The sequence below is a fragment of the Lithobates pipiens genome, unplaced genomic scaffold, assembly GCF_037356315.1.
Source record: "Lithobates pipiens isolate NorthernLeopardFrog02 unplaced genomic scaffold, aLitPip1_a1.2 Scaffold_25, whole genome shotgun sequence".
NCBI classification, from domain to species: Eukaryota; Metazoa; Chordata; class Amphibia; order Anura; family Ranidae; genus Lithobates; species Lithobates pipiens.
In genome coordinates, this window is record NW_027507787.1 from 129,264,600 (window position 1) to 129,291,483 (window position 26,884).

Consider the following 26,884-nt stretch of genomic DNA (forward strand, 5'->3'; position numbering starts at 1 on the left):
ACTATTGTGTTTGCATACCAAATTTGGGGTTTCTAGCTATAAGTGACCCCGAGATATGTGGCCCCAAATTCGGGTCGCAAAATGTAATTCTTTGCTGCAGAAAAGTACTTGACATATTGCCTATATCTATTGGGCACTTGGTGCTAAGAACCCCAACTTGTGGCAGGTGACATGGCAAGTGGCCAATCCATAACTTGGTCATGTGGCAGGTCATGTGGCACTTGTGGCAGGTCACGTGGTACACATAGCACTCGTGGCTGTTCACGTGAAACTCGTGACAAGTCATGTGGCACCCCTGGCAGGTCACGTGGCACCCGTGTTTGGTCCTGTGGCACCCATGTTTGGTCACATGTGCTATGTGACCTGCCACGAGGCAGGTCATGTGGCACTCGTGGCAAGTCACATGGCACCCCTGACAGGTCACGTGGCCCCGTGGCCGGTAACGTGGCAGGTCACGTGGCCCCCCTAGCAGGTCATGTGGCACCCGTGGCAGGTCACGTGGCACCCCTGGCAAGTCATGTGGCACCCTTGGCAGGTCACGTGGCACCCGTGACCGGTAATGTGGCACCCGTGACCGGTCACGTGGCACCCTGGCAGGTCACGTGGCACCCTGGCAGGTCACGTGGCACCCATGGCAGGTCACGTGGCACCCCTGGCAAGTCATGTGGCACCCCTGGCAGGTCACGTGGCACCCGTGGCCAGTAATGTAGCACCCGTGGCTGGTAACGTGGCACCCGTAGCAGGTCACGTGGCACCTTTGGCAGGTCACATGGCATCCGTGGCAAGTCACGTGGCTGGTCACGTGGCACCCATGGCCGGTCATGTGGCACTCGTGGCAGGTCACATGGCACTCGTGGCAGGTCACGTGGCACTTGCGGCCGGTCACGTGGCACTTGCGGCAGGTGACTTGGAAAAAGGGACAATGATATACAGCATATGTACTTGCCTTGCGAATGAAATCCATGACGTGCAAAAGGCAAACATTTGTTTTGTTTTAATTAATTAAAGTGGGTTCCCACCCTAAAGTGGAACTTCCGCTCATCGGAACCCTCCCCCCCTCCGGTGTCACAATTGGCACCTTTCAGGGGGGAGGGGGTGCAGATACCTGTCAAAGACAGGTATTTACTCCGACTTCCAGGCATAGACTCCCACGGGTGTCTATGCCTCTTCCTGTCCCTGCGCGCTGTCTGCTGGGACACACACGGGTCCCAGAGACAGCGCGGACAATTCCTATTACGCTGCGCGACTCGCGCATGCGCAGTAGTGAACCGGGAAGTGAAGCCACAGCGCTTCACTTCCTGATTCCCTCACCTAGAATGGTGGCGGCAGCAGCCGAGAGCCGAGCGTTCGATCGGCCTCGGCTGCCGGCATCGCTGGACCATGGGACAGGTGAGTGTCCATTTATTAAAAGTCAGCAGCTGCAGTATTTGTAACTGCTGGCTTTTTATATTTTTTTTTTCCACAGTGAAATAATTTAAGTAATTTTGTTTAGTTATATTCATTAAATTAGTTTTCGGATTTCGTTTCGTTTTCGACCGAATTTGAAAAATCGGTCGCATTTGAAACTATTTCAACCGGATTTGAAATGATTTCAACTGCATTAGAAACTATATCAACGGGATTTGAAATGATTTCAACTGCATTAGAAACTATATCAATGGGATTTGAAAATATTTCAACCAAGCCCATTGGGGTGGAGTGGTGATCTCGGGGGTTTCCGTAGGAGATGCCGCCATGTTTACAAATAAAACTTTCTATCCTCCCACTTAGGCCTTAGTTTTTTTTTTTTTTATCATTAATATAAATTTCAGATTTGTATATTACGAAGCCTCGTAGTGATAGATACCAAAAATAAGGAGAGCAGACTTGACTATAGCTATTTGTTGAAGGTCTTCTCTACCTATTCTTATGCCAATTGCCATAAAGAAGTTTTAATGGAAATTTCTTTCCCATATACAGCTTTTCGTTCCTAATAGGTTATCATTGCTCAGGATAGAGCTTAGCTTCTCTTCTTATACAATGTTTGTAGCCTTTCTTTTCTGGCCTCAAGAGACCACGTATAATCTTATTACGATTTAGGTAGCTTATTGCTTTTTCTCTTTGGTTCTAGACCATTAATAAAAATTTTTACTTAGAGGTTGTACACCTAAAAGAAATACATCTTTACATTCCAAGTCTTTCATGCCCTACAATAGTCTCAGGTATAGGAGTAAAAGATACCTTGTATAACTTGTTTTTCTTTGATTAATGAATCCTGCTCAAATTCTATTTTCTTTCTTTTATTTCATGTATTTGCTTTATACCTAATTTTGATGATACATGATGTATTTGTCAAAGATTAAAATTCAATAAAAACTATTGAAAGAGAAAATATTTCAACCAAATTGGATAATATTTCAAACAAATTCAGCTATGTTCCTGGTAAATCTGTCTGTCAAATTTTTCACATATAAGAATAGAATTATACAGCCTGACAATTCAAAAATGACTTTAAATAAAAAATGTACTTAATTTATCTTATTTGAGAATTACTTTTTTTGCACCACTACCATGTTGAGGACTTCAGGTCCAAGATGCACCTGTGTTGTGTCAGCCATAGAATAAAATAGAAAGAATATACAACCATCTTCTGAAATTCGAATTTCAAATAGAATGAATTACATTTTTTAAATTAATTAATTTTAAATTTGGATAGAAAAGATTATAATAAAATAGAAAATTGACTAGAAAACAATAGAATAGAATATATTATATATTATATTTTATTCTGTTCTGTTCTATTGTTTTTCTAGTCTATTCTTTTATATTCTATTAATATCTTTTCTATTCAAATTCAAATTCATTCTATACCAAATTCTAATGTCGGAAAGAAATATATATATATATTATAAAACCACCATCTTCCGAAATTCGAATTTAGTATATAATGATTTCACCAAATCACCAAATTTGTGGTTTCTAGCACCAAGTGACCCTGAGATATGTGGCCCCAAATTCGGGGTAACAAAATGTCATTCTCTGCTACAGAAAAGTGCTTGACATATTGTCCATATCAGAGAATAACATTTTGCAACCCGAATTTGGGGCCACATATCTCGGGGGCCACGCTTTAGCTGTAAGTGGCCCCTGAGATACGTATCTCTGGGTCACTTGGTGTTAGGAACCCCATAACTTTTGGTAGGAGATGTGGCAAGTGGGCAGTCCACAACTTGGTCACGTGGCACTCGTGGCAGGTCATGTGGCACTCATGGCCAGTCACGTGGCACTCGTGGCCGGTCACGTGGCACCCGTGGCCGGTCACGTGGCACTCGTGGCCGGTCACGTGGCACCCGTGGCCGGTCAAGTGACACCTGTGGCAGGTCACATGGCACTCGTTGCCGGTCATGTGGCACCCATGACCGGACAAGTGTCACTCATGGCCGGTCACTTAGCACTCGTGGCCGATCACGTGGCACTCATGGCAGGTGTTGTGGCAAGTGGACAATACACAACTTGGGGCAGTTGATGTGGCAAGCGGACAATACACAACTTGGGGCAGGTGATGTGGCAAGTGGACAATACACAACTTGTGGCAGGTGACGTGGCAAGTGGACAATACACAACTTCTGGCAGGTGATGTGGGAAGTGGACAATACACAACTTGTGGCAGGTGATGTGGAAGGTGGACAATACAAAACTTGTGGCAGGTGACGTGGGAAGTGGACAATACACAACTTGATCACATGGCAGGTTACGTGGAACTTGTGGCCGGTCACGTGGCACTCGTGGCCGGTCATGTGGCACCCGTGGCAGGTGTCATGGCACTTGTGGCAGGTGTCGTGGCAAGTGGACAATACAAAACTTATGGCAGGCGACGTGGCAAGTGGACAATCCACAACTTGGTCACATGGTAGGTTACGTGGAACTTGTGGCCGGTCACGTGGCACTCATGGCCGGTCACGTGGCACTTGTGGCCGGTCACGTGGCACTTGTGGCAGGTGGCATGGCACTCGTGGCAGGTGTCGTGGCAAGTGGACAATACACAACTTATGGCAGGTGATGTGGCAAGTGGACAATCCCCAACTTGGAGTTCGGGTTAGGTTTAGGGTTAGGGTTGGGGTTAGGGTTTCCCCTTGAAGAATAAGTCTTGGACTCAGTGATAGAATAAAAATAAATAGAAAAATAATATTTTATACTATTCTGTTCAATTGTTTTTCTAGTCTATTCTTTTGTATTCAAATCTTTTCTATTCTAATTCATTCTATAGGAAATTTGAATTTTGGAAGATGTTATATATATTAATTCTATTGTGTTATTATTTTATATTCTATTTTACTGTATTCTTTTTTAGAAATCGATTTATATTTTTTTGATTTTTATTCAAATTTGTTTTCAAATTTGATTCGAATTGTTTTCAAATTTGGTTCGACTAGAATTGTTTTTGAATTAGATTCGAATTGTTTTAGAATTCAAATTTTTTAGAATTTGATTTGAATTTTGGCCGAATTCAGTTGCGTTCGTTAGCATTGTAATTCGGTAATTTGGATGCATCCGAATGTCCAAATAATGAAAATTTGTCCGAATTTAGAATCGGAACGAAACGAAATGCACATGTCTAGTCTGCACCTCCGGCAGTGATCTTTGTTTTGGGAATGGCACAGGCCAATAATATCTCTCCTCAGTGCTCTGCAGGGACAGTGCGAAGGGGCTCCACTTGGCTTCCCTGACTGACTCATGTTGTGCAGCTGCTGCAGTGGTCAAGAACAGCACCCTGTGTAATAGCTTGCTCCGGAAAGGGCACCCTTCCTGTTTTTTAACCTGTGTGGTTGCCTAAAACTCATAGTGGTGCTCTGAGTCCTGCTGGGTGTCAGTCCTTCAATCTGTGGCAGTTGTTCTGTGCCTGTAGAGTCTTGCCCTCAAGGCTTACACGTGGTGATGAAGGGGGAGGGAGACTGGGTGCCTTTTCCTGCCAAGCTAATGCGGGCCATCCCATACTGCACTGCCCCATCTTGGGGAGTGCTACAGTAATCCGGTACCTATTTTCCTCCAAATTAATTCACAGGAAGGAATCTCCTTTCTTTAAAGACCAGGCCAAAAGAAAGGCAGAAACCCTTGCACATTCTATGTATTTGTCCTGTCTTCCCTGGAGGACAATCTAGAAATTACTATTTGCACCCTAAACGAGTTTGACTGAATCTTGAACTTCTCCAGCTTCAACTCTGCATTTGGAGTACCTGGGCCTGATTCTGCAAAAACTGCAGAGACTCAAAGCTCATGTTTATCTGCTGTTGTCTCACTGGTGGGCATCTCTGCAGAATGTATGCAAATTCTAGATGTCATTGTCTCTGCGGTTCTGTAGGCAGTTTTGTATGTGTAATACCACACCCTAGTTCTGCAGTGGGAAATTTTGACCAAATGGGACAAATCATCCTTGTCCCTGGAGAAACAGGTTTGTGTGAGTTGTCTACTCAGGTTCTTCCTATTTTGGTTGCTTCTTTCTCCATTGCTGCTGACTGGCAAAATCTTTCTGACCCTTTATTGGATAGAGAGGGCTGATGGTTCAGATGGCCTGTGGAAGGGATGTAAATTTTCTAACAATGTGCAGCAACTATGGGCAATAAGAATCTGTCTTTCACATTGGATTGATCTCTTTTGGGATAATTCACTGAGGGTCCAGTTGCAGCAGTGGCATATGTCAATTGCTATGGCAGAACAATGAGTCCTGCTGGGTGGAGCTTCATGTTCCAGCCCTCTCCATGGTTTAAATTCTGGATATGGAAAGCTAACAGGCAGACTACTTAAGTCATCAAGGTCTAGACCAGGGGTGTCCAACCTGCTGTCCATGGGATATGAAAGCTATGAATGTGGCCCAACACAAAATCATTAACTTATTTTAAAATATTGTGTTTTTCTAGATTTTTTTGTAAAAATGTTGTTTAGCGAACACATACAGACAAAGAAATATTTGTTAGTGCCTCTTTTAGAGGCACTAATGACAAGATAACAAGATAAAACTTTTATAAGTTTTATCTTCCCAAAGAAAAATACCCCACTCTTCACAATCATGCTTTTTCCATGTCATCAGTTTTTAGCAGCACCTATATTTGTGAGCAACTATTTTCCAGGATGAAGCACACGAAGGGCAAAATTAGAACCAAAATATCTGATGAGCACCTAGAGCAGGCATATGCAACTAGCAGACCTCCAGCTGTTGCAGAACTACGAGTTCCATGAGGCATAGCAAGACTCTGACAGCCACAAGCATGACACCCAGAGGCAGAGGCATGATGGGACTTGTAGTTTTGCAACAGCTGGAGGTCCGCTAATTGCAGATACTTGACCTAGAGGATTCATTGAGAATTTCTACTACATCCAGCAAACCAGATATTGATGGGTTAGTTTGTCAAAAACAGTATCAAATATTGCACTAGTTTTATGTTGCCCTCTTATATTTTATAATAAATATATTACAAAAAACATAATTTTCTTACTTAGATAGGTACATGATCTATATCAGTGATTAACTTACCCGACTTGTTCTACTCATCAGCTATCTTTATCATTAGTGCATTTTATGTGTGGCCCAAGCAATTCCTCTTCTTGCAATGTGGCCTAGGAAGGTCAAAAGGTTGGACATCCCTGGTCTAGACCAAGGTAAGCCAGGTTTTGGCCAAGGTGGTCTACTTTAAATTACCTCTGGCTGTACAGTCATTGGATTGTACCTTCTTCACCCAAGGTGTTATGGATGTTACTCTGCCTGTCAGACTTCCAATGTTGTTGTGGGACCTGACCTTCTGTAGAAACTCCCCCTTGAGAACATTCGGAAAATTAATTTCCTGACTCTTTCCCAGAAAATTGCCTTTTTGGTAGACATCAACTTTGCTTGGCTGGAGTTGACGTTCCTGTTTTGCAAGCCCCCCTTTGTGGTTTAACATAAGGATTCTTCAGCCACTGCTCTTTTTCCTACCAAAGATGGTGTCCACATTTTACGTTAACATTGTCCTGCCTTGTCTTTGCCAACAACCAATTCATCCAAAGGATATTGCACTTTGTACTCTGGATGTTGTTACCTTTCTGATATAGCCTCATTTCACACAACAGTTACCCTCTTTGAGGTCCCAGAGGGTCCATACAAGGGGTTGATGGGTTCTTTGCCTACTATCTTGAGATTGATTAGGCAGGCTATTGTTCAGGCTTATACCATAAAACATCAGGCTCCTCATTTTCCTGTTACAGCCCATTCCAATAGGGGAGCTTGCATGCCTTGGGTCTATTTTGCAGGCAGCAGTTTAGCAGATTTTTTTTCTTGGGAGTTTTATGCTGTTTCTGGTTCTCCTACCTCATGGTGGTCTCTGCTTTGGGATGTTCTTAAGGTCTAGAATCAAAAAACAGACTTTGTCCTTTATAAACAAAAGAAACAATAGGATTTTTTGTACTCACCATGAAAAGGTGAGTACCTTTATTAAAAAGGACTACGAGGAAACAAGATTGAATACAATTATTGTCCAGGTGCCTCAGGTCCATTGGAGGGGCATAAATAGGAAGAGATACATTTTTCAAAAAGAAACTAAGTGGATTAATTATCTTCAAACTCTGAAACCCAAAAGTCTCAATATCAAATTGGACATCATTTGTTTTATTAGCAATGCTTATTTTATATATACAGTGTATATAAAAGTCTACTCACCCCTGTTAAAATGTCAGGTTTCTGTGATGTAAAAAAAAGAGACAAAGATAAATAATTTCAGGAGTTTTGAACCTTCAATCTGACCTATAAACTGTACAACTCAGTTGAACAACAAGCTGAAATCTTTTAGGTAGAGGGAAGTAAAAATAAAAAACAAAAATAATATGGTTGCATAAGTGTGCACACCCTTAACAAATACTTTGTTGAAGTACCTTTTGAGTTGATTACAGCACTCAGTCTTTTTGGGTATGAGTCTATCAGCATGGCACATCTTGACTTGGCAATATTTGCCCACTCTTTGCAAAAACACTCCAAATATGTAAGATTGTGAGGGCATCTCCTGTGCACAGCCCTCTTCAGGTCAAACCACAGATTTTCAATCGTATTCAGGTCTGGGCTTTGGCTGTGCCATTCCAAAACTTTAATCTTCTTCTGGTGAAGCCATTCCTTTGTTGATTTGAGTGTATGCTTTGGGTCATTGTCATGCTGAAAAATGAAGTTCCTCTTTATGTTCAGCTTTCTAGCAGAAGCCTGAAGGTTTTGTGCCAATATTGACTGGTATTTGGAACTGTTCATAATTCCCTCTACCTTGACTAAGCCCCTGTTCTAGCTAAAGAAAAACAGCCCCAAAGCATGATTCTTGCCACCACCATGCCTTACAGTGGGTATGGTGTTCTTTTGTTGATGTGCAGTGTTGTTTTTGCACCAAACATATCTTTTAGAATTTTGGCCAAAAAGTTCAACCTTGGTTTCATCAGACCATAACACATTTTCACTCATGCTTTTGGGAGACTTCAGATGTGATTTGGCAAAATTTAGCTGGGCTTGGATGTTTTTCTTCATAAGAAAGGGCTTCCATCTTGCCACTCTACCCCATAGCCCCGACATATGAGGAATATGGGAGATTGTTGTCACATGTTCCACATAGTCAGTACTTGCCAGATATTCCTGCAGCTACTTTAATGTTGCTGTAGGTCTTTTGGAATCCTCCATGACCAGTTTTCTTCTTGTCTTTTCATCAATTTTGAAGGGACGTACAGTTCTTGTCCAGTCACTGTTGTGCCATATTTTCTCTACTTGATGATGACTGTCTTCACTGTGTTCCATGGTATATCTAATGCCTTGGAACTTCTTGTGTACACTTCTTCTGACTGATACCTTTTAACAATGAGCTCCCTCTGATGCTTTGAAAGCTCTCTATGGACCATTGCTTTTGCTGTAGAATTTGACTAGGAAAATGGCAGGAAAGACCTACTAGAATAGCTGAACTTTATTTGGGGTTAATAAGAGGCACTTTAAATTATGGCAGGTGTGTACTGGCTCCTATGTAACATAAGTTTGAATGTGATTGCTTAATTCTGAACACAGCTACATCCCCAGTTATAACAGGGTGTGCACACTTATGCAACCCCATTATTTTAGTTTTTTAGTTTTACTTCCCCATCCTAAAAGATTTCAGTTTGTTTTTCAATTGAGTTGTACGGTTTATAGGTCACATTAAAGGTGAAATAAGTTCTGAAATAATTTATCTTTGTCTAATTTTTTTTACAGCACAGAAACCAGACATTTTAACAGGTGTGTGAAAACTTTTTATATGTACTGTATTTTTGTGAGGGCCTTTAGGTTTAGATTTGCGTTTAATATTGTGGTCTTTTATGGGTTTTATTTTCTATACATGTATTTTATTACCGTATATACTCGAGTATAAGCCGAGATTTTCAGCCTCTTTTTTGAGGCTGAAAGTGCCCCCCTCGGCTTATACTCGAGTCATCGCCGTCTGACTGCTCGATCAGCGTATCGAGCAGACAGACGGCGGACATACTACAATTTGAAAGCCGCGCCTCCTTCTCCGCCTCCGCCTGTGATAGGCGGAACACTGAATTTCCCAGCAGCCTGTGTTCCGCCTATCACGGACATCGTCTCATCCTCGTCCGTAGTACGAGGATGAGACGATATCGGTGATAGGCGGAACACAGGCTGCTGGGAAATTCAGTGTTCCGCCTATCACAGGCGGAGGCGGAGGCGGGGCTTTTGAATTTTAGAATGGCCGCCGAGGCGATCCTGGCAAGGCACGGGACGGAGGCAAGGCAAGGCACGGCACGGCACGGGACGGGACGGAGGCAAGGCACGACACGACACGACACGGGACGGAGGCAAGGAGGCAAGGAGGCAAGGCACGGCACGGGACGGAGGCAAGGAGGCAAGGCACGGCACGGGACGGAGGCAAGGAGGCAAGGCACGGGACGGAGGCTCGGGACACAGGTAGGCTGGACACACACACACACACACACACACACACACACACACACACACACACACACACACACGGACACACACACATGGACACACACACACAGGGATGGATGGATGGAGACACTCACACACAGGGATGGATGGATGGAGACACACACACACAGGGATGGATGGATGGAGACACACACACACAGGGATGGATGGATGGATGGACACACACACACACAGGGATGGATGGATGGATGGACACACACACACACAGGGATGGATGGATGGATGGACACACACACACACAGGGATGGACGGACACACAGGGACGGACACACACACAGGGATGGACAGGCATGTCTCACCCTCGGCTTATACACAAGTCAATAAGTTTGCCAGTTTTTTTGGGGGTAAATTGGGGGCCTCGGCTTATATTCGGGTCGGCCTATACTCGAGTATATACGGTATGTGTTTATTTGTTTTTTTATACAATAGTTTTCATATTTTAATATTTATTTTACTTTGTTACAATATTTTATTTGGGGTGCAATATATGTGTATTCATTTTAGATCTTTTTATGGATTACATATGGATTAATTATACACCACGCCTTTTATGTATTATATATGTTGGTTCATTATGCTACATTGATTTTCAGTTGATCAGCATTCGATAAGTTAATGAGCTTGCATACAATTGGTATTATTTTGCTACAAAGTTTTAGTTGTTTTTACTATTAACTGATACAGTCCTGTGTGAGGTCTGTGCCTATGGAACTGGCTTGTGTGAATTTCCAGCTCTGGGGATCTATTCAGCAGGGATGGGCTAAGCTTTTCTAGGCAGTGTTTTCAATATTGGGCCTCTCCCTTGAAAAAGACAATACGAACGAAACGCATGTAGGGAGTGAAGCCTAATAGTGGGGGCTGAGATTTGCTTTGTTTCTATCTGTAGATCCTGTTTGTGTTCAGCTGTGAAGGCTGGATTAGCCAGCGGCCGGAGGTACACTCTGCCTAGCTGAACCTGTGTTTATTTCATGCTTTATGCTGATTAACAAGATTTTTTGTGTGGGTATGTTTTGGTTAGATTCAATATCGTATGCTTGGCAGTATTACACTATGGAAGTGGTTTTTGCTATGCATCTCTATGTCCTATGAGACTGTGTTCTAAGGCGAAAGCCTGGTCTGCCAGTGTTTTTTGATCTTAGAATCATCTGATCTGTGTTTGCCTAATTTTATTTGTTATGCCGCGTACACACGGGCGGACTGTATGGCGTACTTAGTCCGTCGAAACACATTTCAGCGGACAGTCCGCTCGTGTGTGGGCTTCAGCGGACTTTTTCAGCGTGCAGTCTGGCGTACTAAGTATTTCGGATTTTTCGAAATTCTGTCCGTCGTACTTTGGTTTCAGCGGACAATCCGCTTGTCAGTAGGCTAGTTCGACGGACTAAGAATGGTGCATGCCCAGAAAGGATTTACACGGCGGAAGGGTGCTTTGCTGTGTATTGGACTTTCTATTTCTAGTCCCGTCGTACGTGCTGTACACGTCATCGCGCAAGCTTTCGACGGACTGTTTGGGTATCCGTGTGTGGTCAAGTCCGTTCAGTCGAAAGTACGATGGATGTCCGTCGGATTGTATGACGAACTAAGTACGCCACACAGTCCGCCCGTGTGTACGCGGCATTAGACACACACTTTTGGTAAGTGCGTTTCATGAGTGCAATGGAGGGCACTTAGTGTTGAGGATTATTTTCCTGTATTATCATATGGGGGAGAAAATGAAGGACCATACACCAGTGGATTTTTTGACATCACATACATGTTTACACTATATAATTTGTACTATTTTATCTGCTTTACTTATACTACTATTTATTATCATTGTTCATTTGAATGGTTCAAATTTTGTTTAGAGGAACTAGGGCACAGTACAATGAAACAAATAAATAAATATACCTCTCATAGAACCCTTATAATGTGCAATTGCACGACTGTGTCCATTGATATTCTAAACTATTCTAACAGCCTTGACAGTATGTTCTTCTTCTGCAGTCTAAATGAACCAAGCTGAAGGGCTAATCAAATCAATTAATCAAATTTGAAAACCAGACTAGTTGGCATAGAGTGTAGGCCATGTGGACTTAATCTGATTTTATTGTAATTTTATGATACCTTTAATTGATGTAACAATGTAGGCAGTTATATATTTTTTTTTTTTCATTCGTTTTTTTTTAATTGTAAGGTTTGTATTTAGTTTTCAAATTATACAAAGATAAACCATTACATATTTCACATTCTGCCAGTCTTCATAGTGTCAGCAGTTAAAGTAAATCAACAGTCATAGCGCAATATTGGGTAATTAAGTATTTACTATTACACACAATGACGGAAACAGAAGATAAACATTGTAAGAATGTGGTGGAAACAGCAGTGGATAACTCATCTTTCTTTGGTTGTGAAAGCTGAAAAGTGGCAATGGTGTGAGAGGGATATAGGTTTGTTGGCTTTTAGCAGTCCATGGGGGTGTTGTGTAGTGTAAAAAGATTAGGGGAGAAAAGAGACTCTGAGACTTAGGGGAAGGGTAGAATGGGTGGGCAGGAGGCGTGGGGACCTGTACATCTGGTCAGGCCCGGACTGGGACAAAAAAATGGCCCGGGCAATTTAGACTGAGCAGCCAATTTCCCATCAACCGCATGTTCGCGAGAGCAGTTGGTGACCAGATAATGAAGGAGTCAGTCCTCTGCACTGTAATATAATGGGGGCACTGTGATATAAAGGGGACTGCACTATAAATGAAACTGTAATGATTACAGTCCCCCTTTACAGTGCAGTTCACTTTTCATCACAGTGCCCCTACCAATCACAGCCTTCCATTACAGTGCCCCTTGCAGTCATGCCCCCTCATTTTTTTCTGTAATCACAGTGGCCCCTTTTACTCTCTGCCTCCCCTGCACAGTCCTACCTTTGGCAGGGCAGGGGCAGGAATCAGCCTGTGTGTCCTCTAAAGTCTCTCGCACCCCTCCTACGATGTCATCCTATAAGCAGAGTAGGGGTCGGGAGGAGCTGTAGATCAGGATTATATTAACAAACGGGTGAGTACCTGCTTGTTGGTATTAAAAGACTCCCACTTCATTGAACATGTATTAACATTGATTAGGTCTTTCTGCACCAAGGCTTTGTTCTCTTCTTTTTTCACCTATAATATTTTAGGTTTTCCCATTTTCCATTTTTCTTTTTTTCCTTATTCCGGTTTCTTCCTCTTCGTGTTCTTTCATTTTTATCCTTTATTATAATTTTTATTTCTCCTTTTTTTCCTTTTCTTTTATTATTATTTATATTTATTTTTATATTTATGTTTTATTTAAAAAAATGTCACACTTTATTTATTTATTTATTTATTTTTTATTACTTAGGTAATTTTCTTTACTTGTTTTTTTAAGTTTATTTTTATACATTTTTCTCAGTTGCACCTTATCCTCTTAAATTGTCTCCTTTCCCCACTCATTTCTTCCTTTTTTCCTATTTTCATTTCTTTATCATCTTTATCCTTTTTCATTTTTCACTGTTTTTTTGTCTTTCATTTTCCTCTCCGTTGTCTCCTTTTTCTGTTTCTTTTTTCCTTGTTTTTCTCTTTCTCTTTATATACCCCCCCCCCTTTTTTTCTATCTGCTCTTCCTCCTTCCTTCCCCTCTTCTTCCCCCTTTCTTATCTCCTTTTTGTGGCCATTCATTTTTATCTATTTATACTTTCCTGTGTCCTCCATTACTCCTTTTCTCGTTTACCTGTTTTCCTTCTGTGTCTCCTTCCCTTGTCTCCCGATCCGATGGCTTCACTTCTCTCTATGCACTTACACTTCTCACATTTACTGTCTTCTCACTCCTGTTGGTTTTTTGAATGGACGTAATCTGCCTGGGTGGGCGGGGTCTCCATACGTCATACGTTTCCATGACATCAGTGGCCCCAGCCCTGACAGCGTCCCCCTTGCCTAGCTATCAGCAGCAGTGCGCGTGCATGGACAGTAATCGCTGTTTTGATTGGATCTGACCTGCTGACTAGCAACCACGGATCCCTGCACTCAAGCTGTTCAGTGTCTCCGGCTCCTCCTGCCCCTGCTCTGCTGATATATTACATTGTCGGCAGGGCAGGAGAGCCTGGAGAGGAGACACAGGCAGAGCCGCACGGTGAGAAGTGACCGCGTCCTGTGTTAACCCTCTCCATGCCGTGGTCAGAGCTTACCTACTGCTGTGCAGCCCAATTATCCCCAGGTATCAGACTGCGGCCCTGAGGTTGATCCCAGCGGGCCTGGCCCACCGGGCAAATGCCCGGTGTGCCCTATGGCCAGTCGGGGCCTGCATCTGGTGCACCGTGACTGTCCCTCCTACCAAATCCAGAGTGTTGTAGTAGTTCACTAATGGCCCACAGATTCAGGGTATTTTACCTCCTTTTGCTGCAGCTGTAGCTCCGGGCGCCTCAACAACAGTTAGCCCTTGTACACACGGTCGGAGAATCCGTCGGAATGTGTCCTATCGGACCGTGTCGTCGGATAATCCGACTGTGTGTGGTATGCATCGGACTGATTCCGTCGGAATATCCGTCGGACCCAATTTTCCAACATGTTGGAAATATTTCCCGACCAGCTGGGCCGATCGGACATACTCCGATCATGTGTAGAGAATTTTGATCGGACCAAGTGCCACGCATGCTCAGATCAAATTCCTACATCAAAGCTATTGGCTACTAGCCTGAATGTAGTCCCATCGTAACGAAATTACGTCATCACGTTCTGATGACCTTCCGTCGGACCTTTGCTGTCAAAATGTCCAGTCGTGTGTGTGTGTGGCATAACAGAGAAAGTGGTGTTATCCTCCTGGCTGTGCTGCTTGTCAAGGACCTATGAATCACAAAAGCGGCAGACCTTTTAGCAGATAAATCTGTTCATATACACAAAAAAATTTCAGTTGTATATTTAGCCATTTGCCTGCTGTTCAATTTTTAAAGGATATATCCAGTAAAAATGTTTTTCGTCCTTTTGGATAGAGTGGGGAAGGGTCAGGACCTCTGTCAGTTTCCAATGGCTGTCCATTTTCCATTTATGTCCTGTGTACAGCTTGCTATACATTTTCAGGTAAATTTCACCACTTCAGCTCAGCACAGAGAGTTATTTACAATATTATGGCCAGGAGTTGGGCACAATATGGCTAAGCCCCTGTACACACGGTCGGAGATTTCCACAATCAAATCCGTCGGATTTTGCCCGTCGGATTTTGTCCATCGGATCTTGTCCGAAACTGTTGCATACACACGGTCGGACAAAGTTGGCGAAAAAATCAGATCTTTCAGAACGTGATGACGTAATTTCGTTACGATGGGACTACATTCAGGCTAGTAGCCAATAGCTTTGATGTAGGAATTTGATCTGAGCATGCGTGGCACTTGGTCCGATCAAAATTCTCTACACATGACCGGAGTATGTCCGATCGGCCCAGTTGGTCTGGAAATATTTCCAACATGTTGGAAAATTGGGTCCGACGGATATTCCGACGGAATCAGTCCAATGCATACCACACACAGTCGGATTATCTGATGACACGGTCCGATAGGACACATTCCGACGGATTCTCCGACCGTGTTTACAAGGGCTAAAACTTCTATCTACTAGCAGCGGGTCACTGTCCTAACACAGAAGAAGGAGGACTCGGGTTCTAGCGATTTGGTGCTAACATGCACCAAATCGTGGTGCCTCTTACAGTTTTTACTGCATGTCTAGACTCCAGATGCTGCATGCACGCAGCCCATTGAAGTATATTGAGAGGCTGCACGGACAAAGACATTCATTATAATGTATCAGGCGAGCAGGTGTACTTGAGCATACTTGTTAATGAGGCAAAAGTAAACAGGAATGCCCTGAGTTACCCGGGTCAGTCAAAACTCAGGCAACCTTGTAAATATAACAACAGGAGACCTTGTAAATATAAAACGTTGACAATGTGGCTCCAAAAATGTTGCAACATTTAATATATCTAGATAACTGTTTTATAATTTGAGTTCTGTCTCAACTCTACAGTCAGCCAAACCACCAATGAATTTATAAAGTTTATATATAGGTGGGGAAAATAATTAAAAAGGAGGGTAGGGTTTGCGCTATGGAGACAGTGGTTGGAAATAAGAAAAAAACAAACTAAAACCGCTCGGAAGGGAGGCTGCCACTACCGAAAAAACGTCCCAACTGAATGAGTAGGGAAAAGCTGTATGAAAATAAGGAGGTAGTTACGGCACTCTCCTATACTAGTGGAATAAATCGCTTGCTACTCATAGATGAAAATCGCATGAATAAAAATCGCATGTGGACTGGGTTACCACTATTCAACTTTCTCAAGTGTTAGTGTTGCTGAATCGCAGTGAAAATAACATATATTGATACAAATTCTTTAAAATTCAAATAAAAAACGTATATGACAGTAAAATAAACATAATATTTTTTCTATTATATATTTTTTTTTCTATCATGTTTTTTTTCTATTATGTTTATTTTACTGTCATATACGTTTTTTATTTGAATTTTAAAGAATTTGTATCAATATATGTTATTTTCACTGCGATTCAGCAACACTAACACTTGAGAAAGTTGAATAGGGGTAACCCAGTCCACATGCGATTTTTATTCATGCGATTTTCATCTATGAGTAGCAAGCGATTTATTCCACTAGTATAGGAGAGCGCCGTAACTACCTCCTTATTTTCAAAATAATTATTTGATCCCCTGCAGATTTTGTAAGTTTTTCAACTTACAAAGAAATGAAGGGTCTATAATTTTTTTTCATAGGTGTATTTTAAATGATAGAGAATCCAGATAAAAACACATAAAACAAATGCTATAAATTAAAGCAAAACATGAGTTAGTACTTGGTGGAGAAACCCTTGTTGGCAAGCACAGAGGTAAGACGTTTCTTATAATTGGTGACCAGGTTTGCATGCATCTCAGGTGGGATTTTGGTCCACTCTTCTTTACAGATCTTCTCTAAATCCTTAAGGTTTCTTGGCTGTCTTTCGGCAACTCGAAGTTTCAGCTCCCTCCATAAATGTTCTATATGATTAAGGTCTGGAGACTGACTAGGCCACTCCATGACCTTAATGTGCTTCTTCTTGAGCCACTCCTTTGTTGCCTGGGTGGTATGTTTTATACCATTATCATGCTGGATGACCCCTTCATGACCTTCAGTGTTCTGGCTGAGGGAAGAAGGTTCTCATCCAAAAGTTTACAATACATGGCCCCATCTATTGGCCCTTCAATGCGGCAAAGTCAACCTGTACTTTTAGCAGAGAAACAGCCCCAAAGCATCATGTTTCCACTTTCATGCTTCAGTGTAAATATGGTGTTCTTAGGATAATAGTCAGCATTTTTCTTCCTCCAAACACGGCAAGTCGAGTTCATGCCAAAGAGCTAAATTTTGGTGTTATCTGACCACAGCACTTTCTCCTAATACTTCTCTGAATCATTTAGATGTTTGTTGGCATGACTGTACATGTGCCTTCTTGAGGAGGGGGACTCGCTGTGTTAGAACGAAATAAAATGCTTACTGTGATCCTAAAAACACCATCTCTATAGTCAAGCACAGAGGTGGAAACATTATGCTTTGGGGCTGGTTCTTTGCTAAAGGTACAGACTGACTTTCCCGCATTGGGGCCATGTATTGTAAAATCTTGGATGAGAATCTTGTTTCATCAGCCAGAACACTGAAGATAGATCGTGGGTGGGTCTTCCAGCATGACAATGACATAAAACATACTGCCAAGGCTACAAAGGAATGGCTCAAGAAGAAGCACATTAGGTCATGGAGTGACCTATTCAGTCATCAGCCAGAACGCTGAATATGGGCCATTGATGAGTCTTTCAGCATGCCAGCGCTCTCTACATAGTCTAAAGTTGAGAAGAAATCACTTGCCAGCCCCTTGTCCTACACTGCTTCTCCTGTGTCATTGTCAAACAAAGCTTTTAAATAGCTTTTAAATAGCTCAATAGCTCTGTTTTTTTCTGGCTGCTCTCCTCCTCCCTCTCCTCTTCCTCCTGGGGGGTGTAGCTTTAGATTGGATAAGGAGAGCAGTCACAAGACCATCTATGAAACGTCAGAGGAGAGCAGTCATGTGACTGGGTCAGTGAAAGAATGGAACTATTGAACTATTGAGGTATTTAGAAGCGTCATTTTACAATTACACCAACACAGGAGGAGCAGTGTAGAAGGGGCTGGCAGTGATTTTTCTTTACTGGGGGTCTCCTGGGAGTGCACGGGGCTGTGTATTGTGCAGAGGTGGGGGCTGTGTATTGTGCAGAGGTGGGGGGCTGTGCATTGTGCAGAGGTGGGGGCTGTGTATTGTGCAGAGGTGGGGGGGGGGGGGCTGTGTACTGTGCACAGGGAGGGGGCAGTGTAATGTAGAGGGGGCTGTGAAAACATTTTTCTTATTGTACATCACGGGACACAGAGCCATAGTAGTTACTATGTGGGTTATAGGCCACCTACAGGTGATGGACACTGGCAGACCCTAAGACAAGAAGTCCATGCCCTATATAACCCCTCTCACTACTGGGAGTACCTCAGTTTTTTTGCCAGCGTCTAAGGTGTTGGTCACGAGTGAAGATGCGCTGTGCTGACCTCCTCTGGAGCAATCCTTGATGGGGCTAGCTATGGAGCCAGATCCATTCAAAGTGTCTCTTAGGCCAAATTGAATGATACCCGGGCCTCTTGTCTGAAGAAATTAGGTTTTGCCTGAAAACGCTTCTCTTTTTAGAGAGCTGGATCCCGGGATCCAGTACTTTTGGTATTAAGGCCATAAAGTTTTACTGGTGGGATGCTATTGCAGGTCCAGGACTGTGGGTTACCCCGAGGGTCCCCGGCTCCTGAAGGCTTGTTAATGGAACCCAATGTGGAGGGTGAAGATTGAGTATGTTGGTTTTTACCACAGAAAACTTTTCTACGTTTCCCCCTGCTTAAGCCAATACATGTCCGGGTCCCTCTGAGGTTTGCTAGAGAGCATTTAGACGATCCAGAAGAGGATTGTGAGAATGTCATATGGTCAGATGAAACCAAAGTAGAACTGTTTGGTAGAAACACAACTTGTCATGTTTGGAGGAGAGAGAATGCTGAGTTTCAACCAAAGAACACCATAGCTACTGTGAAGCATGGGGGTGGCAACATCATGCTTTGGGGCTGTTTCTCTGCAAAGGGAACAGGACGACAGATCCATGTACATGAAAGAATGAATGGGGCCATGTATCATGAGATTTTAAGTGCAAACTTCCTCCCATCAGCAAGGGCATTGAAGATGAAACATGGCTGCGTCTTTCAGCATGACAATGATCCCAGACACACTGCCCGGCAACAAAGGAGTGGCTTTGTAAGAAGCATTTCAAGGTCCTGGAGTGGCCTAGCCAGTCTCCAGATCTCAACCCCATAGAAAACCTTTGGAGGGAGTTGAAAGTCCGTGTTGCCCAGCGAAAACCCCAAAACATCACTGCTCTAGAGGAGATCTGCATAGAGGAATGGGCCAACATACCAGCAACAGTGTGTGACAACCTTGTGAAGCCTTACAGAAAACATTTGACCTCTGTCATTGCCAACAAAGGATATATAACAAAGTATTGAGATGGGTAGGGGTACATTGTATTGTACCCCATACTCATTTACATAGGGTGGGGGGCCCGGATTCCGATAAGCCCCCCACCCGCAGACCCCGACAACCAATGGTGAGGGTTGTCGGGAAGAGGCCCTTGTCCTCATCAACATGGGGACAAGGTGCTTTGGGTTGGGGGGGCGCGCGGCCCCCCTTTAGGCACCCCCCCATGTTGAGGGCATGCGGCCTGGTACAGCTCAGGAGGGGGGGGGGCGCTCGCTCGTCCCTCCCTTTCCTGGCCGGTCGGGAAGCGTGCTCAGACAAGGGTCTGATGTGGACCTGGGGGGACCCCCATGCCGATTTTTTCGGCGTTGGGGTTCCCCTTTAAGTCCATACCAGGTGGCGGGGCCAGCGACGCATCCTTCGCGGGCCCTGCCTACCTGGAGACACGCTCTAAATGAGCGGACTTTCCTCCGCGTGTGTGGGCGAGTCCGTTCATTTCAAAAGTACGGCGGATAGTCCGGCGGACTTAGTACGCCGTATTAGTCTGCTGAAAAAGTGCCGTGTGTGGGCAAGTAGCCCGTTCGGAAAGTCCGATGGACAGTCCGGCGGATAGTCCGCTACGTGTGTACACGGCATAAGAGTAACAGGTCCCATTCCATTACCCAGGACCCTCAAACTGAGGAACATGGGGCGAGAGATGACAAATTTCTCTCAGGGGACCAGGAGGAGGCTGATGATTCCTCTTCTGAAGAGTCAAATACTGATGGATCGGGTTCACAAGAAAGGTTGTTGGTACAATCTCTCACTGAATTGGTCCGCTCCACATTTTTGCTGCCAGTAGCGGAGTCCGTCGATGGACCCACTTCTTGTTTGTGTTCGCGAAAGCTATTCATGCTTTTCCTATCCATTCATTACTAAAAAAGCTTATATTTCCTGAGTGGGAGCATCAGGTTTTTCCTCCAAAAAAGTTTTCAACACTTTATCCTATGGAGGAAGAGTTTAATAAGAAATGGGGGATTCCAGCAATTGACGTTGCTATATCCTCTGTGAGTAAAAACCTAACTTGTCTGGTAGACAATGCTCAAATGCTGAAGAATCCAACAGTTAAGAAGTTGGAATTCCTATTTAAAAACAATATTTCTCTGGCAGGTTCAGTAGTTTAGCCAGCACTGGCAGCGATCGGTGTATGTAAGTCCTTAAAAGACCAGTTTAAACAGGAGCTCAAGATTATTCCTGATCAGCAGGCCCAAGATTTGGCTGGAATATTAGAGGCGTTATGTTTTACAGTAGATGCTATGAGAGATTCTATTCTCTAGGGATCACGGCTTATGCTCAGGCTGGTGCATGTGCGTCAAATTCTAGGGTTGCAAAATTGGTCAGCCGAGGGGTCCCATGCAAAAAGCTCTTGGCTAGTTTTCCATTTCATGGTAAACGGTTGTTTGGGGACGATCTGGATAAATACATCCAAAGAAGTTCCCTTTTACCAGTTAAGAAGTTTAAGCGTTTTTCTTTTAAATGAGCGTCTTCTCCAGTGCTAGGAGCATCAGCCTCCAGGCAGTCACGAGGGCCTCCACCATCAAGTAAAGGAGGGAAACCTCAGGGTCAACCCCAGGGTCAAAAGAGGCCCTGAGGGAGGAAACCCACAAAACAAAATACTAAAACCTCCTTATGAAGGGCGCTCGAGTGGGGTGAAGACTTTTTCAGTTCTCAAGGGTCTGGCAGGAACAGTGTCAAGACAAATGGGTGGCTTCCTCAATCTTCTCGTTTTCTCAGATCAAACGTTGCCAGAGATCTGGAAAAAAAAGAAGTCTCTCTTTCTGGCTTTGGATCATCTCTTTTCTCAAAAGGTGATATCTGTGGTCTTCATGGAGTGAAGATTAGGGTTTTCATGGTACCAAAACCAAGTGGGGATGTCAGACCCATTTTAGATCTCAGAGATCTAAACCGTTTTTTGAATATCCGCTCTTTTTGCATGGAGTCAATCCGATCAGTGGTCTCTATTCTACAAGGTGGAGAACTGCTAGCATCAATCAACATCAAGAATGCTTATCTCCATGTACCTATTTTTCCCGCTCACCAGAAATATCTACGTTTCGAGATAGAAAAATCATAATTTTCAGTTTGTAGCTCTGCCTTTCGGTCTAGCTACTGCAACTCAAGTGTTTACAAAGGTCCTGGCTCCCCCTTTAGCCAGATTGAGGTCTCAGGGTATAACGATTCTAACTTACTTAGACAATCTACTCTTGATAGATCAGTTGGTAGCCCGCTTAAACCAAAGTTTGGTCACCACAGTTAGTTACCTGAAATACCTAGGTTGGATTCTCAACCTAGAGAAATCCTCCTTAAAACCATCAAGGAGATTGGAGTACGTGGGTCTGATCATTGATACAGCTCGGTAGAGGGTGTTCTTGCTCCAGACAAAGATTAGTTCCATAAGGCAACTGATTCAGGTGGTCAAAGCAAAGAAGAATCATTCTATTTGACTTTGCATGAGATTCTTGGGAAAGATGGTGGCTTCATTCAAGGCCTTTCCTTATGCTCAGTTTCATTCGAACCTGCTACAAAACAGTATCCTGTCAACTTGGAACAAGAAGGTACGCGCTCTAGACTTCCCAATGTGTTTATCCCCAAAAGTGCATCAAAGCATCAGTTGGTGGTTGATAATCAAGAATCTCCAAAAAAGAAAATACTTTCTACCAGTTACCTGGAAAGTGGTAACAACAGATGCTAGTTTTCTGGACTGGGGAGCAGCCCTAGAAGAAGCGTCTGTCCAGGGAAGATGGTCCAAATCAGAAATGACCTTGTCCATCAATATTCTAGAAATTTGGGTAGCTTGTCTGGCCCTGAAAGCATGGATGCTCAGTTTATGGAATTGTCCTGTCAGGACCCAATCCGAAAATGCCACAGTAGTGGCCTATATCAATCACCCAGAGAGAGGTGAATCATATCCTATCTTGGGCAGAAGACGCCATTCCTTGCCTAGCGAGAATTGGCAGGCGGACTACTTGAGTCACCAACAGTTGTTCCCGGGAGAATGGTCTCTTCACCCTGACATCTTTCTATCAATATGTCAAAGATGGGGAATTCCAGGATCTGTTTGCGTCCAGGTTCAAAAAAAATATCAACAACTTTGTGTCAAGGACAACATGGACTCAGGTTTCACTGTGGACTCAGTTTTCACTGATCTATGCGTTCCCTCCTGTTCTGCTGCTTCCGCGCCTTCTTCGCAGGATCAAGCAGGAAGGGAAGGAAGTGATTCTTGTGGCCTCAGTGTGGCCCAGGAGATCGTAAAGATGGCGGTAAAGGACCTATGGACCCTACCATCTCTACCAGACCTTCTCTCACAAGGTCCGGTATTCCATCCTACCTTACAAATGCTATATTTAACGGTTTGGCTATTGAGACCCACATTCTGAAAGACCATGGGCTGTCAGGTTCAGTAGTTTCTACTTTGGTTAATGCTAGGAAGGTGGCCTCCAGAGTCATATATTATAGAATCTGGAAGGCATATGTCTCTTGGTGTGAATCTAGGGGTTGGCACACCAAGAAATATGTCATAGGTAGGATCCTTGAATTTCTACAGATGGGATTAGAAATGAAGCTAGCCTTGAGTACTATCAAAGGCCAGGTGTCAACCTTATCGGTATTTTTTTCAACGACCACTTCACACTCTCTGGTTCGTAGCTTTATTCAGTGAGTAATGCGGATTAATCTTCCAGTTCGGTCACCCCTGAACCCTTGGAATTTGAATTTGGTCCTGTCAGAAACAGCCTTTGGAGCCGATACAGCATATTCCTTTGGTCCTATTGACAAGGAAATTAGTTTTTCTGGTTGCCATATCTTCTACAAGAAGAGTATCAGTTGGCTGCCCTTTCTTGTAAAGAGCCATATTTGATTATTCATAAGGATAAGGTTGTATTGCATCCTCATCCTAATTTCCTACCGAAGGTAGTGTCAGGTTTTCATTTAAACCAGGATATTGTTCTGCCTTCATTTTTTCCAGAACCTCATTCTGCAGAAAGAAATGTCACTACATTCTTTTGATGTGGTGAGAGCAGTCAAGGTCTACTTGAAGGTGACTGCTCAGATTCGTAAAACAGATGTTTTCTTTGTGTTACCAGAAGGACAGGCAGCATTGAAATCTACTATTTCTAAATGGATTTGTCAAGTGATTGTTTAAGCTTATGGTTTAAAAAAGAAAATTCCACCTTTTCATATTAAAGCGCACTCCACCAAGGCTGTCAGTACTTCCTGGACAGTGCATCACTGAGCCTCCATGGCTCAAATATGCAAGGCAGCAACTTGGTCTTCAGTCCATACATTTACCAGATTCTATCAAGTAGATGTAAAAGGTCATGAGGATACTGCCTTTGGGCGCAGTTGGGAAGAGAGACGTACTGACATCACCATTCGCTACGTCCCGTTGTTTGTAGCACAGGCGTGTGTATTGCAGCTGGCCGGCCGAATATATTTTATTATTTGCTGTTTTTTACGCCTATTTCGGCGTTTTGTAATTTTAAACATTTAAATATAGAGACATTTCACATTGAACATTTTTTTAATATTTATTTCTGAGCACAGTTTCATTGGGGTGCAGTGCTGTATACAATGAGGATTAGCCTTATATTTTTGGTCATCTAGAAGAATTGATGCTATTTTTAAGCCAAAGGGTGGTCACATCAATATTGATTTCATTGGGATTTCTTTTCTGTTTATTTTCTTGCCATTTTGTTAACTGATAAAAATAAATTATTAACACTTCTATTTTTGAAAGCATTCTTAAGAGCATTTTTTCACACTTCCAAAAACTTTTGCACAATGTACAGTGCCTTGAAAAAGAATTCATGCCTCTTGAAATTTTATACATTTTGTCATGTTACAACCAAAAACGTAAATGTATTTTATTGGAATTTTATGTGATAGACCAACACAAAATGGCACATAATTTTGAAGTTGAAGGAAAATGATAAATCGTTTTCAATTTTTTTTACAAATAAAAATCTGAAAAGTGTGGCATGTATTTGTATTCAGCCCCCCCGAGTCAATACCTTGTAGAACCATCTTTCGCTGCAATTAAAGCTGCAAGTCTTTTTGGGTATGTCTCTACTAGCTTTGCACATCTAGAGAGTAAAATTTGTGCCCATTCTTCTTTGCAAAATAGCTCAAGCTCTGTCAGATTGGAACATCAATTTTTAAAGTCTTGCCACAGATTCTCAATTGGTTTTTGGGCCCAGACTTTGACTGGGCCATTCTAACACATGAATATGCTGTAATCTAAACCATTCCATTATAGCTCTGGCTGTATATTTAGGGTCATTGTCCTGCTGGAAGGTGAACCTCTGCCCCAGCCTCAAGTCCCTTGCAGACTCTAACAGGTTTTCTTCTAAGATTGCCCTGTATTTGGCTCCATCCATCTTCCCATCAACTCTGACCAGTTTCCCTGTCCCTGCTGAAGAAAAGCACCCCCATAACATGATGCTGTCACCGCCGTGAAATATGGTGTTCAGGGTGATGTGCAGTGTTAGTTTTCCACCACACATAGAGTTTTGCTTTTAGGCCAAAAAGTTCAATTTTGACCAGAGCACCTTCTACCACATATTTGCTGAGTCCCCCATATGGCTTCTTGCAAACTGCAAACGGACTTCTTATGGCATTCTTTCAACAATTCCTTTTTTCTTGCCACTCTTCCATAAGGCTACTTTCACACTGAGGCGCTTTACAGGAGATATAGCGCTAAAAATATCACCTGCAAAGCACCTGAAAAGCACCACTCCTGTCACTCCAGTGTGAAAGCCTGAGTGCTTTTACACTGTAGCAGTGCACTGGCGTCCCTGTCTATTGAAATCAATGGGCAGCGCTGCTGAAGCTGCAGCAACGTGGCACTTTTAACACTTTTTCGGACGCTAGCGGGGGATAAAAGCACCCTGCTAACAGCCGAAAAGCGCTGGTAAAATGACGATAAAGCACTGTCAATGCCCCAGTGTGAAAGTGAATACTTGTACTGTGGACAGATTCTCCCACCTTAACTGTGGATCTCTGCAGCTCCTCCAGAGTTACCATGGGCACCTTGGCTGCTTCTCTGATTAATGCTCTTCTTGCCTGCCTGACAGTTTAAGTGGACTGCCATGTCTTGGTAGGTTTGCAGCTGTGCCATACTCTTTCCATTTTCGGATGATGGATTGAACAGTGCTCTCTGAGATGTTCAAAGCTTGGGATAGTTTTTAGAACCTAACCCTGCTTTAAAAATCTCCACAACTTTATCCCTGACCTGTCTGGTGTGTTCCTTGGCCTTCATGATGCTGTTTGTTCACTAAGGTTCTCTAACAAACCTATGAGGCCTTTACAGAACAACTGTACTATTTTCATTTTCCTTCTACTTCACAATTATGTGCAACTTTGTGTTGGTCTATTACATTAAATCCCGATAAAATACATTTCCGTTTTTGGTTGTAACATGACTAAATGTGCAAAATTTCAAGTGGTACGAATACGGCACTATATATACAGTACACACACACACACACACACACACACACACACACACACACACACACAGTGAGTGAAGATAGAATGATAGATAGATAGATAGATAGATAGATAGATAGATAGATAGATAGATAGATAGATAGGCATTGCAAATTATCCCTTTGCAATCAAATATCATGACATTCCTTGCATACTCAGTAGAGTTATAGTGTTAAATCTTACCCTGGGTCCTTGGCATAACCCAATGACGGTGACAGTCTCTGTTCCACAACAGTGATTTCTGTTTGTGTTGGAGTTGAGGCATTTAACAGTTCTTCATAAGAAGGGCCAATGCACTTCTTCTTCAATAGGACATAGACTCCAAAGCCAATCAGAAACAACAGAAGAACTCCTCCTATTATACCTCCGGCAACTGCTGCCACTTGTTCTAAATGGAAACAAAATAAACAAGGTGTTTTTTTAACACAGTGGCATGTAAGTGGTTGACATAATGAAATCCACAAACGTAGATATCGTAAATATGCGCTTGAATTAAATACAAGAACTATTTCACCTTCTAAATAATTTGTATATCTGTACAGCCAGTTTTGTGATCCATTGCCAAATATTTGACCTCCAGAACAGCATAAGCACAGCTTGATTAAAGCTGGCCATACACTTATAGATTATCTGCAGATTTTCTATGGTTAGATGGAAAAAGTGGGAGATTCCTTCATCCACACAGTTTCGCGAACATGGAGAAATCTGTTGCACTTTTTCCATCTAACCATAGAAAATCTGCAGATAATCTATAGGTGTATGGCCAGCTTAAGAAAACTGGTCAAACTTTACCACAGATTTTTGATTTTACACTGAAGTACCTGATCCTCCTTCTGCCAGATGAAG

General features: G+C 43.0%; 1 protein-coding gene across 2 annotated transcripts in view; it reads right to left on the reverse strand.

Annotated features, from left to right (window-relative positions):
* Nucleotides 1–26,884, reverse strand: part of LOC143930510 (synaptotagmin-15-like) — a 218,436-nt gene that overhangs the window by 127,514 nt on the left and 64,038 nt on the right. For both annotated transcript variants that reach the window (XM_077454866.1, XM_077454865.1), the window contains exon 2: nt 26,222–26,426. In XM_077454866.1, the coding sequence (XP_077310992.1) occupies nt 26,222–26,426 (205 nt within the window). The remainder of the gene's footprint in view (nt 1–26,221; nt 26,427–26,884) is intronic.